Source organism: Sipha flava, unplaced genomic scaffold (genome assembly GCF_003268045.1).
Source record: "Sipha flava isolate LNK unplaced genomic scaffold, YSA_version1 43_pilon_pilon, whole genome shotgun sequence".
NCBI lineage: Eukaryota > Metazoa > Arthropoda > Insecta > Hemiptera > Aphididae > Sipha > Sipha flava.
Genome location: NW_020273171.1, coordinates 1059016 through 1078008, shown reverse-complemented (window position 1 = coordinate 1078008; position 18993 = coordinate 1059016). Strand labels below are relative to the sequence as shown.

The 18993-nt window shown below is 37.4% G+C and overlaps 1 protein-coding gene across 2 annotated transcripts in view; it reads right to left on the bottom strand.

Moving 5' to 3' along the window:
* LOC112689280 overlaps positions 1-18760 on the bottom strand; it is a 142795-nt gene extending 124035 nt beyond the window's left edge. The window contains exon 1 of one of the 2 annotated variants that reach the window (XM_025562909.1): positions 18342-18760. In XM_025562909.1, coding sequence (XP_025418694.1) covers positions 18342-18406 — 65 coding nt within the window. In that variant the 5' untranslated portion in view covers positions 18407-18760. The remainder of the gene's footprint in view (positions 1-18341) is intronic. The other variant, XM_025562910.1, reaches the window with a different exon arrangement.
* Positions 18761-18993: the final 233 nt, after the last annotated feature.

The following is an 18993-nucleotide window of genomic DNA, read 5'->3' as shown; positions in this document are numbered from 1 at the left end:
CACGTATAGAAATCCGGAATCAATGAAAAACGTATTTAGACCGAAATGCGTCCGTGTGAGTGCGCGTGTATTGTACAAGTGTAGCGATATAACGTACAAGTGAATATCTCGCGTGGTACATAATATGGCAACGGGCACCAAGGACAAGTGTCAATTATGAATACACGACAAAGTCAGGAAAACACGACAAAGAACAACCGATTGGAAATTATATGTGAATACACGCGCTCACACACGCGAGCGAACACATTCAAACACACACACACACACACACACACATACACGCACGTGCACGTGTGGAATTACGACGAAATAATTTCATGAAAAGTCGTCATATCGTGGGAAGAAACGCACGGTATCCGTCTGCTGCATACCACCGCTGTAGTCGTCGTTCGGTACAGTTACCTAATCGAAAACGGGGAAAAATTCGAAACACATTTGGATTCGACAAAATACGCGGACGCACGTGTGTGAACTATTGTTACTGTCTTCGTAATCATAATGCATGTAAGCGGTATACACCCAGAAGCAGTAGTGGTACCCTAAACGGTACGGTCATAACGGTGCGGTGCTGTAATCAGCCGTGTGTACACATAATATTGTAAATTACGGACGTTATGTCGCAGCGCGGAATGTTAATATAATTATATTATTATTAGGTATACAATGTTCTCGAGGAACGGAGACAATCTCCACGAAAAAACGTAATTTGAAAATTCACCCGATCCTCCGCCGTAGATCATACACTGTAATGTAATAATGTATTAGTTACATCGCTTGTCGTACTAAAGACGCGAACCACGTAGCCGCTTAAATAAGAATGTTTATACTAATGAATAGCGGTTATGTGATTTGATAAGATTATGATTTTGCGTCTTAAATTAGCAAAGATATTATCCGCAATGGTCAGTTCTCGAAAAAAATAAAAGAAACAGAGTAAGCAAGAGAGCGAGAGAGAAACAGACAGACAGACAGATACAAACAGAGACAGAGGAAGGGATCACGTATTATACTCGATCCGATTCGGTATTATTGTACGGTCGGATTTTTTTTTTTTTTTCTCAAGTCTCATCAAACGCGTCCGATCGGATTTCACCGTCGCAGCGGACTAACGCGCGCTAGGTCGGTCGGACAAAAAAATATAGCATAGTAAACACACATTGGTGCGTATACACGTATACACTTTAATGCCCATCACCCACTTGAGTTATATACTCGGACAGCGTTCACAATAAGATAATCGCAACGATTTCCATTTCAACATTTTCCTCGCGGTCGTCTCTTATCGGACCGAACGCTCACGTACGTCAGTAGACCTCGCATGTTTAATCGTGTGCCGTGCACCGTTGACATCTGCACCCCACCGCCACTGCCGCCGCCGTATGGACGATTGTCCCAGAAGAAACGCAGCAGACGACTAGTGCGGTTTTGCGAGTAAACGCAAACGTGTGTCATTTAAATGTGGAAACAAAGCGCGGAACAGATAACGATGATGATAATAATAATAATAATAGGCGTACGAAATAGTAGTGTGCTTTTGACCCTTGGACACAAATCAATAGTAGTATGCGGTCCGCAGAAAGATGATAGTGGTAGACACAGATTAGAGTTGCTATACACTCGTAGGCGTGCGCACTGGACGTACCGGATGTTCCTGTGCACAACGCGAACATTTTATTCTATAGTTACCGTGGTCAACAGAAACATGCAATAAGAGTGTACGCCAATCATAAATAATACGTTTATATTGTCGTTATTTTCACCATTTCCGTTTGATTCTGTTGTAACAGTCCGACCGAGAGGAACGGAGTAAGAAAATTATCAACGAAATGGTTAGATACACTTTTTAATGGATACTTAATCAATTGATATAATTATGAAAAGTAAAGACAGTGTATATAACTAATTATTATTTCGTAAGTTCTAGTATTTAAATGTAAATTTGATGGGTGGGATTGTCCACTCCCTTTCCCCTAACTGGTTAATTTTTCTCGGGTACGCCACGAACTTAAAGTCTGCGCACGCCCATGTACACATTGTTACCTCGACTGTCATTATTACTTCGTCTACCTATATTCGTCTAACCTAACCTATATATATTGTGCTTCAACATCTAAGTAGGTACTAATATATAATATATAGTATTGCAACTATTATACAACAGTAGAGCGCAATAAGAGACGTTCGGATATTATGACGTAATAATATTGTACTAAGTGTCGCGGTAGATGCATATTAAGGTGCAAAATAAAAGTGTATTTTCGAATCTGCCAGTTTGCTCGGTACATAAATATGCATTACGTATTTGTGTGTGTATAAATTAAATATCCATAAATCCCAATCCAATTATTACGTACTGAAAATTCACCGTGAACTAGACGTAAAACGAATCGACAATACAAGGGTCTTGTATTTACAGCATTATTATTTTATACCCGTGTCCTGAACGAGAAATTTTTATAAATTATTTTATTTTCGTCGTAATACACTGTATCGTCTGTCGAAGCCGTAATACATTTGTGTGTGTGAGTGTGTGTGTGTGAAAAATTAATAAAAGAATGACAACAATTAATTAATATTCCCATTAATATCCGCGACAAACGAAGGGGTTATTGGCGACCAACGAAGGTCATTTCAAAATTAAATATACACACACACACACACACACACACACATTTATGTATATATATATAGATTGTCAACCAATGGGAGTCCAATTTTATTTGAAAACATTCGTATATGTCAATAATATAATTGCTCTTATGCGATTTCTGCCCGTGTACCTGTTGAAATACAATTGGTTTTTAGTTGTTCGAGTGTGGCTACGCTAAATTTCTGCTTGACTGTTTCACAATACATTGTTATCGTAATTACTATCGAAAACCCGTAAGGGTAGCCCTAGGGGGCTAGTTAAATTGAGTCCGCGATATTTTGTGTACATTTTGAAAACGGTAAATTGAGTCCTGGGAAAAAAAGATAGTAGGTAAGTTGGGTCCCGGAGAAAAAAGGTAGTAGGTAAATTGAGTCCCGACTACTAACTATACTACCTCGCCGTGGTCGTTTTACAAATGACAATTCGCACTGTTTCTATCTGTTATTGATTCCATTGTGATCAAATAACTTCGTAACGTCGTAACTTTGATTATGTCTAATTAAGATACGTATATAGGCATATACATACATTAGTTTGTCGTATATCGTGTGTCAGTTATCAGTTAACACCAATATTAATGATAGTTCTTATGATTATACACAGACACGAGTGTACGAAATCTGAGCATTTTCACTATATTTTTCGTAGCGTGTATTGCTTACTGTGTATCGATTTGAGTTTGTTAAATTCCTATCTTTTAAGTTTTTACCGAAAATGTAATAAAAAACACAATAATATTAAAATTGACTTTTAATAAAAATTATTAGATATTTAAAAAAAATTGTTTACCTTGGACTTTACCTACTACCATTTTTCCCGGGACCCAATTTACCTACTCCCAGCCTTAGCCTACCATAGTGTTATTTCGTTTTCTTGTAATCCAATTTTTCGTTTTACTTTTATTGTACAAACATTATTCAACTAACATAAACATAAATGTTAATTTCGCCAGTGCGTGTATTATAAGTGCATAATAGCATAGATTAAATGCCTAAAAGTGATGGAGTTGGTAAATCAAAAATTAATAGAAAAAGTAACGCAGTTTTTCTTCCTACGCTCTTTGATGCATTATACATTACACGTCCATTATTAATACGGTAATAGTTAGTATACAGTCTTATCTTATATAATAATAGTTTTATGCACTATCAGGCTACTATCTACCTCATCCGTTACGACGAACACGTCCTGTTTACCCGTCTTCGCATCAATCCTTTACTATTATCCGTAAAACGTATCTAAAACCACTCTAGCAAATTACATTTTCAAAATTGGATATGAATGCTATAATAATATTTTAAGTGCTTCTAGTTTCCGTCAACCCAATGCTATAAAACATTTGTTTCACGCCCTACAATATGTAATTTTCATTGAAATAGGTATATGAAAACCCAACACTTCTAGTATTGTTTGCCCGTACGTATACGTGTAAATGTATAAATACTTAAAACACGTATAATTTACGCGATCGGAATTTAATTAGCGGCGCAAACTATTTTTATTTTATTTTTCTACACCGGAAATAAATTTAAAAACGTCAAAGATAGATAAAACTCATACCAGCTTCATAAACTAATCGTATACAATGATCACCAAGTTAGTATACCTATATACCTACGAACTACGAAGTGTCTAATAGATGCCATAAATACCCAAAGTAAAATAATTTTAGCGGCAGCCACCACCCTCTACGTCCAGGGATTTGCGTTGCCGATATACGTGTGTACAAATGTAAAAACTACAACGTAAATTAACTATCTCTGATTTCATACAAGACTAGTGTTAAAAAATTACTTGATTTACTGTTCTAAAAGTAAATATCTCAAGAAGAACGGTTTAAGAAAAAAATTGTCTATCCAAATCGCATGCACCTACGGAGTACGACGACGCTCTGCACGGTTGGACTTATGAAAATTGTTATACAATAAACAAAAGCATATAACCACAACAACAAAATGCAATCCGATCTAAAGGAAATAGATATTGTTTTGGTGCACTGTGATACAATTATTATTAGTATTATCCCGTACCGTGAACGATTTTCCGATTTTCGTTCGTTGGTCGCTGTACCAAATGTGTATATAATGATTTACGGCTGGTGTTGCCGCGGCAACAGTAAACATATACGAGGACAAATACACGGTGAAAATAGAAATGCGTACTACGGAGAGAAGAGAAGAAAAAAAAATTATTTTTAAATGACAAAAAATATTACAGCACACAGTTGCACGAAGGCGAAAAAAAAATTTTGAAAGTGTATCTAATATAATAGGGTATATACTCGACACCCGACAAAACGTCAGATCTGTCATAAGTGCACGCGTTGATAATGTGTATATATATTATTTATCGTTTAATAGTACAAACGTATTGTGGGAGGTATACCGCTATGTATAAATATAATGCACGGAGGAAAATACTCATTTCTCACAGAACAGACTACCGATATCGCTGCGTCGGCTGTTATTGTTGTATTTTTTTTTATTTTTTTTTTTTTGATACACACGCAGATTACACGTATACTTATAATACCTTCGTACACGAATCCGAAATCATTTAATAATTGATTTAAACGGGAAGCAAAATAATAACATGAAAAACCCGCGAGCACCGTAGAGCACCTTTCGATTGGAAAACGTTCGCAACTACTCGTATGGTAAATGTAAATTCACTTAGCGTACTCGTAACGACGCAGTGACTACGATAAAACGGTTACTGTTTGTTACCTACAATACGTGACGGAAACGGCGTTTCTGAGTTTGCTTTATGCCCATTGATAGCAATTTTATTTTATTTTTTCCATTAAACTCTCAAATACAACGCATGGAGATACCCTCGAACGGTAGAAGAAGATTTGTTACGTAATATTGTTCCGGTGCACCGCTGTAGTGCGATGTTGTAATTTATCAAGAAACGCGCGTAGATCGGATGGTGACGAATGGGTTAGATCAAATAGTCGTCGTCACCATTTAATAAGTGTCCACCGGTGCATCAGCCCATAACCGTATTACAAGGCTTATTTTAAAGTGCGTTTGAACACATTTTGCGTAACTCTAAACGAAAAATGCGCAGATCTAATTCAAAAAATTCCCAGTTGTAAATAATATGTATATAAATAACATTTCTCACAATAACAAATTGTAGTTATCGACTTCATGGCCGAGTGCAGATAGAGGGTCCGTCTATCATCAGATTAAGTTTATTAAGACTCTGTTATTATTATTATTATTATTATTATTACTATCACAATATTAATGCACGACCGTAGTGGGGTTTATAACCATATATAAGGAGTAATATTTTTGAGAGTATAGGGAAGGGGTTCAGTTTTAAGTTTTGCGCAATTCTAAAAAAATCTTAAAATAAACCCATAACCAGTGGCGTAGCCAAGGGGGGGACTAAGGGGGCTATAGCCTCCCCCATGGGCCGTGTTTATATGTATAATGTATCTTGACTATTTAATAGAATCAATGCTCGTTTTAATCAAAGGCTTATTGATGTTATGCCACTTGAAGGACTTATTCCAGCCAATTTAAATATGTATGACGATAAAAATATTATAAAAGCTGCTAAAATATATGTCCAAGATCTCCATGATGATACCTCATCTACAATCAGGGCTGACCTGTTCATATGAAGGCAACAATGGAGTCAAAATACTATTCCAAAACCGAATTCTGCTCTTGATTCACTGTCTCATCGCACCAATCTTCGACCTAACATTAAAATACTTTTACAATTATTCGCCACGTTACCAGTTACCTCTTTCACTCCGGAAAGAACGTTTTCAGCACTTAATTGCTTAAAAATTTTTTTAAGAAGCACCATGTCGGAAAACAGACTGAATGGGTTAGCTATGGCTAATATAAATAAAAAAGAGCAATTCCATGAAAATGAAATAATAACTGAATTTGCCAGAAATTCGCCTAAGAGAATGCAGCTGTCAGAGTGGAGCAAGTGACTGAACACTGAAACCAAAATTATTATTATAAATTATATATTAATAAATATTTTTAAAACTATACTAAAATGCTTGAATTACGTTTAGAAACTTGGTGGTAGATGGTGGGAGGGGGGGTTAAGGGTGAATTCTCATATCCTCTCTTACATTACTTATCCAAAAAAAAGTGGTTAGCCCCCCCCCCCCATTTAAAAATCCTGGCTACGCCACTGCTAATAACCGTATTATGGTCATTGATGCATTCATCGAAACGGGCGCGTTGGTCGTGTGTGCGACAACGACGGCAGCATCAAAACTACAGCCTTGTTTGTGGAAAAAATGAAAAATAAAATAAAAACCATTTACGACACAGACAGTCGCGCGTCCGTAATCGAAACAATCAAATTGAGATACTGCACGACAACTGTAAAAGCGAACGATAACACAATAACCGTAATAATATTAGGTCGATTCGATTGCCACACGGAATCCGTCGTGGCGGCCCGTGGAAATGAACGCGCACGGTCCAATATTCGCCATATTTCCCTAGACCATGACAGTTATTACGATCGACGCGATCGTCCGACTGCGGGAGTTTCGAAACGCTTTACACGAACGAACGCGCGTATCATTCGCACGGAAATCATTGAAAAACGTTATTAGCAATATTGATGCACGAACATTTTATTTTATTATTCCCGCGGTACAATATCGTAATCGCACGTTTTTATCCGACGTGATCAAATCCAAAACGCAGTCGCTGTACGCTATGCTGCATTTTTTAACGTTTTAGAGGGGGATGATTTTAGGGAGATGTACTTCTTACTACGTAATGATGCAATAAAGGAAGATTTTTCGAAAATCAAATATTAAGGGTCGAAACACTTTCGAGCTCTGGCCTAGATGGGTGTATATATTTCTTCACTTTTTGATTACCTAAGTTCAGTGACAACAACATTTGACAAAATATAAAATTTGATAGGTGCTCATTTTAGATGTTTCAGTATAAAAGGGAAATCAATACCTATCTTAAATAAAACACCGAAGTTTTCTTATTATCATTTATTTTTATGACACCCTCTAAATTCATAACACATTGGACGCCCCAGCACTTGCCCCATTCTTCCACCCCTTGGGACGGCTATGCCTAAGAAGTAATTTTATGCTGTTGCAATATCATGTTAATTTTAATGATTATCGATGTACATGTAAATTAATATAGTAAATATAAATAAATATCGTTATAGAATATACGAGGGTTGTGTACTTATTTTGACCTAATTTTTTTTTCTTTTGCATCGAAATAGTTAATCGCTCCAATCTAAAATATTAAAATATCTCCCGGGCTAAGCCGGTTGATTGTAACTAGTTATTTCATAAATATAAATCGAATTCGAATACCACACACCGTAAATTAAGTATAGTACCTATGGTGTTATGCAACTAAGAGATTTAAAAAAAAAAATCAAAAATATTCTAATGAAACTGTACAGCATGTGGTTAAATCAACATGTATAATCCATAGTATAAAGATCGAATCATTAACTGTAAACTCGGCCCGTGTTTCTTTCAAATGAAAATTACCTATTAACATACCGAATATCACTTACTTGCAGATCTTGCGTGTCAGGTACACTGTTAACTGCATTGCAAAAAATTGTATTCGGCCTAGTGCAGATATTTTCAGTTGTTTTGCGATTGGCCATGGCAGTAACACATTGTCTTTGTAGTAATAGGTCCCTGACAGATTCGTGGCCATGATTATTTTTCTCTATAATATTATTATTTATTCAAAACCTTCTTAAAAACGCTGTGCATTTGCGGTTCATACATTGCCACTCTATTCGCCTGAAGCTAACGTACAAGTTACTTTAGAATGTTTAAAATATACTAAACCAGTGATTGTCCACGTTGGTATGCGTGCCATCATCACGGTCGTGTGTGAACACTACTGAAACGTCGTTTCAAAAGTCCAACACGAAAATTAAATTATTTATCTCGATGTTATATTTAAAAAATTTAACATTCATTAACATCAAATTGTTCACGATAAGATATAGGCGTTACCTAGGTACTTATTATTTGTAAATTAAATTATGCTTTATTTTTTATACTTTATTAGTCAAAATAATCAGGGTGAGTTTACAGCTGACCTTTTTTATTATCTTAAATGTCCGGGTGGAGTTTACAACAAAAAAGGTAACCGCAAGCCCAATTTAAATTTGTTCTACACAAACGTCGGATAACAAAATGAAATAGATTAAAAGTTTAATAACGAGTTCAATTAATGCCCGATTACACATGTAGTGATGCGGTGGTCCAAACGTAATTTTCGAACGAGTTTCGTTAGAAAAAAATAAAAATGCATGTACTCATATATTAGTCATCACCGCCGTCGACGGTCAAGGTGATGGTGACAAATGTTTTTTTCACAGTTACTCACAACTATAGGCGCAGCTAAAGCTTAAATTGGGGGGGGGGGTATAAGTACCAAAACAATACAGATCCACGTGGTCTACACCCCGACTGCCACATCTACTAATTTACAAAATTTGTCATTACTAACTACCATAGGTTTAGTTCAAATTTTAGTAAGAAGATGAAAAAACGCGATTGAACTAAATTTTGATTTCGGATATTCCTAAGTAAAACTTGAACCATAACGCGCTGAACAACAACTAAATCAGCGGTTCCCAACCCATGGGCCGCGAAAAGGTGGTACTGGGCCGTAAACCATATTATATTAACATTACTTACATACATTTTTAAAATAGTAAATATCAACAAATGAAGAAGATTCATTGATTGAACTTTCATGTGATCAGATTCTAAAATCGTTTTTTAAAATTACCGTTATTACCATTCTAGTTAAATATTCTGCAAGACTTTCCAGCAATTTCTAAAATTTCACTTAAAAACTTGATGGGCTGTATTTTGATAATCTGTGTATCTGTGTGAACGAGCTTTTTCTACTTTAATTTTTTTTAAAAAAAATGTAGGAATAAATTGAATTTTGAGTGATTTAAGGCTAAAACTTTTCATTTTTAATCCAGCTATTGATTTTCTCGTGGAGGATAATCCAAAATTACATTAAATTGTTAAACCCTTGAATAATCTGGTTCAAGTTTTTTTTTTTTTTGATAAACAATTATTTTTTAATAAATAAATTGTAATAACTGACGTATATGCACATTATACATACATAACTATTGGTGGGCCTAAAAGATTTTCTACGAAATCGGTGGTCCGCACTACTAAAAATATTGAGAACCGCTGAACTAAATAATTATTTCGTGTAGTGATATTATCGACGATTAGATTTTATCTCGAACACAATATTTTGAGATTCATTATTTTTGATCTGGGAGCGCTACAGGACTGTTTAGCGGGTTGAAGCCTGCCCCTCTCCCGCATTAGTTACGATCACGACCTATTGTCGGAGGAACGCACGCTTTTCGTCGAAGCCACGCGGGCACACGGGCAGGAACGACCGTGCGTATCGGATCGTCGGTGGCGGCGGGAAAACGCGCGTGGACGCCCGGGGATCCGAACGCGTGACGCGCGCCGACCGCGACGTACCTGTTGGGCTCGCGCTCTTATCTGACGACGGGGATCGACGAATTGTGGCCGCGGGATCGCGCGTTATCGCGCTGTCGACGACACGCGGCGTCAGGCGTTTCTACGGTCATTTCTCTTTCGGCCCGGGCCTGTAACGCAATATTTGCAGATACCGATAAGCACCGGGATGATTTATACGTCGCGTCGGGCGCGCACGTACGTGCACCGCACGGCGGTTGCATAACGCCAACGGTTATCGCACGAAACGGGCACCCCGTTCATTAATATTGAACGTATCGCGCGCGCGTACGGTCGGACGAACGCGTCACACGCGCGCGTTGGCCGCGCTCCAAGGGTCACGTCGGTCGCAGGCGGGCGGAGACCGGTCCGAAGAACGCGCAGCGGACCCGTTGCGCGCGCGCGCGTAGTACGCGGATGTCATAATAATGCGTAGCGATAATATGATGATAATAAATATACCTAGCCCGTGCGTGGTGCGCACCTGTATCGTAATGTTACAGCACACGGTCGGAGGGGTTTGCCGGACAGAGGGAGAGAGAGTGAGAGAGAAAATAACGAGAAACCCGAAAACCGGTGACCCAAGGTCGTTCCTCCGGTTTCCAATGATGTCATTCGCGTACGACGGGACCGCATTTTTCGGTTGGTTTTCGCTTGCGCGGAGGTTTTGCGTGTAGAAATAGTCTTTTGCTTCTACTTTTCTGTTCCCGGACGAGGTCGGCAACGGTTCGGAGTTACGGCAATAGTTTTTCCGTTACAGGGTCGATTCGATAAAAAAAAAAACAGTCTTTCGGAATTTACTCTTAAAAAAAATGTATCACAAGTTAATAATTTGTTAACAGGGGGCAGGGAGCTAGGCAGTCGAATAGATTAAATCGATAAAAACAATTCGATTTCCGATTCGCATAAACCGTGTACCATGTTTCTTTGTTGATTGTTCGGACGGTCGACGGATTTTTTTTATTTTATTATTATTATTTTAACCATTTTTGGGTCAAATCGAACTTGCTAGAAAATTACAATCGCTGACCGTGTGCCTTCATTTTTTACCTCTCAATCGGATTTCTATATGCGTCCATGAGAATATTGTTGAATAATTCCAAACGGTCGATAGGACGATGTTTAAATTACGTCATTCGGATTGAAAGAAGAATAAATTACACAGCTGTCGTCGTCAGCGTATGTGAAATATCAAGTGATTTACCGGGATGAATTAATAATACATAACATAGTGTTCAATAGCATTGATAGTTTTGAACTTAGTTCACTCGCATAAACTATGCCTACCCTCAACTGGAAAATATGTGCGTTCTGATAAACTAAGTTATTGATGACAATTGTTACTGTACGTAATATTTAAGCCCATGTATTATAATCGCCTAGATTTTTTTCCTTGTTTTTACTTTTTCCATGGTTACTTCGTAGCATCATTCAAAGTTAAGAGTGACCTACATAAAATGTGTAATGCAAGCTGGTTATTATCTGAACTGTAATTATAAATGCACGTATAAAAATAAAAGTTTAATAGTATTTCAATATTATTGAATAGCATAAATATAAATGTAAGTATAATATTCTATAAATAATATTTGCATTGCTTGATGAGGTTAACTGGTTTTTAATTTGCGTTTGTAATTTTAACATTATATACAAGATCTTAGTTTTTTCGTTTGAAATTATGATGCGTTTTGATTAAACATTATAAAACAATGTAACTGGTACCAAGTAAAAACATTAAATATATAAATACATGTTTTTATACATTTTCCATCTGTAAAAAAACATGATATATTTTCTAATTAAAACATAACATATAACTGCATGCATTTAATGTGCGTGTTTAATTTAATTATTCATCATAATAATTTTATTGTGATAAAAAAATGACAGTAAAATAGTCTTCGGACCATTATGCAACATATCACCCTGCGGTATGTAGTTTAAAAATTGAGTAATAAAATGTTTTAAATTAGTAAAAATGTGAACTCGTACATTTAAAAGGTCGTTTAAAATAAATCGGTCCAGGTTCTGCTTATACATGATTTCCATAATTATATAAGCAAATGAATAAACAAAAGATATTACATATGATCATACTCACGACGTGTTATAAAGTATTGTACGCAAAACCTTTACTTTTTTAACTAGTGAGTGGACTAAGCACGATTTATCGAAAATTATAATTAAAAAAAAAAAAAAAAAAAAAATGATGCAGTATAATATTAGTTAGAACTTTTCCTCTTCCGAGACATATAGGACGTAACCATAATAATAATCCGATAGGAGAAGAAACTCGATTTACGAACCACAAATAATATGAACGTGTACCTATTGACATAATATACCGCCGTTGAACGCGTAAACGATCCAGTACAGCGTTACCCACGTGATTGTGTAAGCACTTTTCTTTTCCGTTATCTCTTATTCGCAAACAGATTTTCGCGTTCGGCGCGCGCGCGCTATCAGACGAACCGAATTCATTAACCGTGCTCATAAATATTAAAACCCAGAAACGTTGGGCGCGAGCAGTCCGGTAATCGCACGCGGAGTTTCGTAACAGCGTGCACCACCAGAGTAAATTCTAATGTTTTGATTTCCGAGGAAAGTTCGACCGTTGTCCGGTCCGACACGATCGGCCTCCTACACGCTGACCATGTCGATGACTAATACGTATCGTACGTGTCCGAGCCGGATTGCCGGAAATCCCCGAAACTCGGTGAACGAAACAGGTTTCGCGGATTTCGTTACAATACCGTCGGAAAAATGCTGTTACAATACAACGGCAGTGGCGTAACTGTATGGGGGGGGGGGAACAGGGGCGTTTTCCCCCCCCCCCCCCGGGGAAGTTTTTTGATGCCATAATGCAAATCAATTATTCAGCTTAAATAATGTAAATTATAAATATTTTTAATTTTACTGATTATAATCGTGTTTGATATCAAAAGTTTTTGATATCACTTATCAATGTAATACAAAATATCAAAATTCGATCGAATTAAGGATTAGGAGTGACGGTCACATATAGTCACTATCTCATAATGTGGTTATCATTGATATCAAGTGATCAACATGAGTTTTAAGTGTTTAGTCATAATAATTTATAATAAATTTTCAGATTATATTATAACCATAAAAAATTGTGCAATTAATTTACGCCCCCCCCCCCCCCCCCCCCAAAGAAAAAAAAAAAATGTTTCACAGGTACGCCGCTGCATAACGGGCCCCGACGAATCGCGCGACATGTATCGTAACGTGTGCACAACACGACGACGATGATAATGACGATAAAACGTATAAAGTTGACGATGCGCACGCGCACAGGAATGCGCGAAATCCGAACGCGATTTCCCGTTTCCTCGTCCGTTCGCATACGTTGAACGGTGCGGTAAGTACCGTTGGGAAATTTCACCGATAGTTCAGCAATACAACGTAAGGATGCACGTACGTATTGTCGTTATTATCATTATCATTATTGCCGGGAACGATTAAACAGTCGGCTGCACGTTTGCAGCGTAGTATACGTGTACACAATGAAATACGTTCGGGACGACGACAGGAATACTTACATCGTAGGTGTACAGCTGTAATAGAAGTGTCTGATAAATTGTGTGACTGGCGTTGCGCAGAGTTTTTTTTTTTTCGATAAATTCGAGTTGTTGCCGCCGACAAAAACAATAGACCGACGAGTAACGGGAAACCGTTTGAGTGTGTTTGAATTACGTTACACGAATAATAATAAAAAAAATAAATATATTTAAAACAAAAAACAAAAAGAATCTTTAAAAAAAAAAAAAAACTAACGATTGGACAGTCGATTTCGTAATAAATATTCGGTAATTCGCACGAAAATCTTATAAATCTTTATATTTGTACGTATATATATATATATACGAAGAGAAGGAGATAAAGAGAAAAAAACGTTCATAATTGGGTGACGGTTAATAGTATGATAGAATAAAAATAATAGCAATCATTTTGACGAAATTTCATTGGAAGCTAACGACCCGTTAAGTGCTACTGAGCCACGCTATGTCGGCAAAATATAATACACATAAATATACCAATTATACATAGCATAGAGAGAGAGAGAGAGAGAGAGTGAGAGAGAGAGACATATATTGAAAGATATATGGTAAGAAAACGGAGCACATATACTATTCCGTCCTCGAAAACGTTATTGCGACGACCGGTGGTAGATTTTCCATCATTGACAATAGACGGAATCGCATTGAACTGCGATGATCGCACAAACAAAACGCCGGCGGTGCAAGACCTATTGTCGGTTGTCCATAATTTATTATCGTGACCGTTGGGACTCGATTGAGTGTAAAGATTACAGTAGCTCTGGCTAATGGTACGAGACGTCCCAAAATCTGAATCGAATTCCTATAATGAAACGGAGGTATTATTCTTTTAAAGCGCCACGCGATATCTAACAATGAAATTAGACTCTGTAGCGGGAATCGAAATTAAAAAAAGAATAAACAATCTAAAGTTCATTAACTCGTAATAATCGGCATTTCTGAAGATCGTTCAGACTCGTAAACATGTACACCGCTCGCTATTTTTTTTTTATTCAACACGAAAGCGTGAAGCACCAGTAAACACAGCTCGCGTTATACGTAATGGTAAACACGTGGTGCGTATTATTAACGAAGCAACCAACCTCCAACACCGCGAAAATTTCGGAATATAAAACCATGGCTCGTTCGTAACACCGTGTAACATGTGCCGAGTCGATTTCAGTTCAAAGATATTTGAAACATTATGAGATTATAAGTCAGACGAAGTCTTACAGTGTCCTACGTACCAAAAACGTTTGCATATAGGTTATATAAAGGTTGTAACTTGTTCTCTGACGAATTCTACGGACTGTATGTATGTAGTTTTCGTCGTGTCGGTACGACTATAATACCGATGACGAATAAGTGTTGGAAAAACGGTCGACAAATCGTCGACCCTAAGCCGCACAACACCCGTACGCGTCTCTGCGTGTAAAAGAACACGCGACGACGAGTCGAACGCAAGTCCAAGGTGAAACAAGTGTAATGTAATTAACGTGTTTTCTATTTTTGGCCGAAAATAATTAGTCACCGGAGAGGACCTCTATGCAGCAGCTAATTGCCCAAACGAAACAGAAATGTGTAAATAGTACACGCGTTTGTTACAAAACACGATGCGAGGGCACATAGGTATATCTACGATTAATAATAACGGACGTATACGAAAATGTCACGTCGGTCTACATGACAGCCGTTGGAAGACCATATCATACAGTTGCCGTTAAATCGATTTTTAAACAGTTTAATATTTTAATTCCGATTGAGTGTCAAAAATGTTGACGATTAGTCTTACACGAGCCTAAAACGAAAAAATGTGTTTAAAAAAAAAAAAAATTTTATATATATATATATATATAACGTGTAACATGTTTATCATAAAATATATAATATTACGGTGTTCTATTTGCTAGATTTAGTTATGTCCGGCGTAACATTGTGCAAGTCACTCGTCACGCGCCTTTAGTCCGAACCGTACAGTCGCGGAAAGAAACGTTACACTTATAAAAATAATAATTTTTATATATATAGTGTTTCCTTGTCTGCGAAATAAATAATAATAACAGTAAAAAAAAAAAAAAAAAAAAATGAAATGAAAAAATATGAAATAAAATACTCAGCTAAACGACGTTTGTATGACGTGCATACGCACTGAAAAGTAATTAAAAACACGGTGAAAATCTCCCGTAAATATTATCTCTCCGCAGCAGTATTTGCAGTTAGAATAGAATAGAATTAGAATAGAAAGCAAACGGTTTATAATTGTAATACACATATACAAGTCCATGTTTGTGTAGTCAGTGTAATTCGGAGTAATTAAAAACACGTCTCTAAAACAATATTAAAATGTACTAGACCTGAACGGTGTGTAGAAGAGCGCCTATGCCTATCTCAAAACAAGAATGGGATGCGTAGTATAGTGTAAAGGAAAATCGTCAAAACCGACAAAACGCGTGTTTTGGCACGTTGTTCGCCGAATGTTTTTTTTTTCTTCCAATCATTGTCGACCGATTTAAAAACGGGAGAAAAAAACAATTTTCAACTAAAATGCGTATTATTACTGTATTACTCGTTATTTGCACTAGCACAAAAATCGATTAGGAAAACCTTCGGTGTGTTTTGTTTTTTTGCAGAAACCACAGTCATGACGGATGGAAAAAAAATGTTACACATAGAAATTATCCGTTTAGACAACATTTAGGAGTTTGTTGTAGCCCGATTTTTTCTGATATTGATGATATACGTGATGGTGATGATGACGATGATGATTACTAAATACCAATCGTGTCCTACTTCGACGGATACGCGACGTTCGCGTTACATAACTAGCACGTTTTTCTACCTATATTTTTTATAAATCCGCAATCGCAATGACGTTTTATTATTATGTTTAAAGTTCAAAACTATATTGAAATAGAAGTCCTACATTACAATTGGTATATTTACTTACGTGAAACGCAAATTTAACAATTATAATAAATTTAACTTACACTTATAACTGATGCAACAATTGCGGGTTAGTTGAGGTACTTGAAACAAGTTTATCAAACGACTCTATTACAAATTATATATTTCAGCGATTTGCGTAAGATCAATGGAACGCATGACTTGCAATATTATTCAAAAGTATAGACTATTGAATGTCGTTTTATTTTTTTCAAAATTAGAAATGAAACAATTATTGATTTTCATGAAAAGATTCCGACAAGTATTTCTCCGTCATCATCGTGACAAGTTCGCGATTTCTAAACCTTTTCTAAAAATATTTTTTTTGCAAAAAGGGTATCAGTCTCGACAATATTGAAATCTCACCGATTTAGACGGATACCATAATACACACAATAAATGGTGTTATTAGGCAAACGGTTGGTTAAGTTTCAAAATATTTATATTTGTATGCATTTCACGTTTTGTGTATAAAAAATTAGAACAAAAATCACTCTGAATTCCTATATATTATGGGAAAGCCGTTTAAAACTGGTCATTTACTCATATCACGGGTTGTCTATGTAACGAAAACAATTACTCAACAATGCCATATATGATATTACTACAAAACTCCGACGCGTTTTTAACTCCAATTGTTTCAAAACAAATTGAGAAAAAAACGTATATTTTTTACACGTATACAAATAAAAGTAAAAATGTTCATGATCTTAAAGTTATTAGAAAATGTTATATCAAAGATAAAAACACAATATGTGATATGGAGTAACATTCGCAGAATATATTAAATCAGGCTTAAATTTGATTTCGGTTATGCGCTAATAATATTTATTGGTATTGTTTACGTATAGTAAATAAAAAACGTCAACAATTTTATAACTCAACAACTGAAGGAGTCAGTTGAATGTACCTATAAGTAATACGAATGTAAAACGTTTAAAAATCAACGTGTTTGTACGAAATCTACCGGTTTAGTGCTCGACATGGATAAAATTTAAAAAAAACGGTTGTATTTACGAATTAAAATGATTGTGTTGTTTATAAGAATCTATGTAATTTTTTAGTCGACCGTGTAATAAGGAGTTACATTACACTTTCAACAAATAGTGTCGCGAAATCGGCTACGCCACGAAAACACCTAACCTCACCATACATGCCAGGGGTGGCCACAACGAGGCTCGCGAGCCGCATGCGGCTCTTCGAACCAAATTTAGACTAAAATTAATAAATATAAAATGTTGTTTTAATTTTGTTTCATTATCATTGCAGTCGTTATTAGGTATAGATTGACACGACGGCGGTGCTTTTAGTATGTGTAGCCAAAATATGTCTTAATTTTATTAAAATCGCTTTACAATGTGGCTCGCCTCGAATTAGCTTTAAAAATTTGCGGCTCCCAAAATTAAGGTTAGTGGTCACCTTTGCTACATGCTACGGTGCATAGTCCACGACGGCCGGGAGACCAGCCGATACCGCCCAAACCCGACGGATGCCGATAATATTTAAACGGGACGACGAAAAACCGTACGCGGCCTGAAAACAACGACTTGTGTCCACGGAGAAGAGAAGGAACGAACGGAGCCGGTTCGGCCCATACCGTTATTAATTGCGTACGGATTCGAGACGATAATCGCGCGCGCACGATGAACACTGTGTTGCGACGTACCTTCTGTCCCTGACGCGTTTCTGGGTGCCGTTGGTGCCCCTTATGGTCCTGTACAGCGACATCATGGTAGCGGGCGGCCCGGACGGCTGGGCGGACGGATGATGATACACGCACGCACGGACGTTTCTCGCGACCGGACCGAACGGAACGAGTGCGGACGGAGAAGAAGACTGTTGCCGTTGACGCGCGTGCACTTGTGCCGCGGCCGGGATCCTTTCGCTTTCGCGATTCGTTCGGGAAACGCAAAACGCGCGCCGGCCACCAGCAGAGAACCGCGAAACGAAACCGACGCACCGACAACGGAGATGTTGCACAGCGCGAGCCGAGACGCGTACGGTGGCGATACGATGAGGAAACGTTTCGCGCGCGGACGGATTAATGATCGCAAAACGGTTTCGATGCCGTTGCGCTCGGTTTCTCGGGGGGGGGGTGGCGAAGGCTTAAAAAAGGGAGGGAAAAAAAAACAAGAGAAAAAAATAAAAAACAAAAAAAAAAACACTTTCGTTGCGCGCGCGAAAAGTACGGAGAACACTGCGCGGCCCGTAGAACAAATGCAATCGCGCCGGCGATGTGTCGTCTCGGCGGCGGCGGACGGTCCGACGTTAATTATAACACTACGACACGGCCGTGTTTTCTCTTTCGCGCGCGCCAC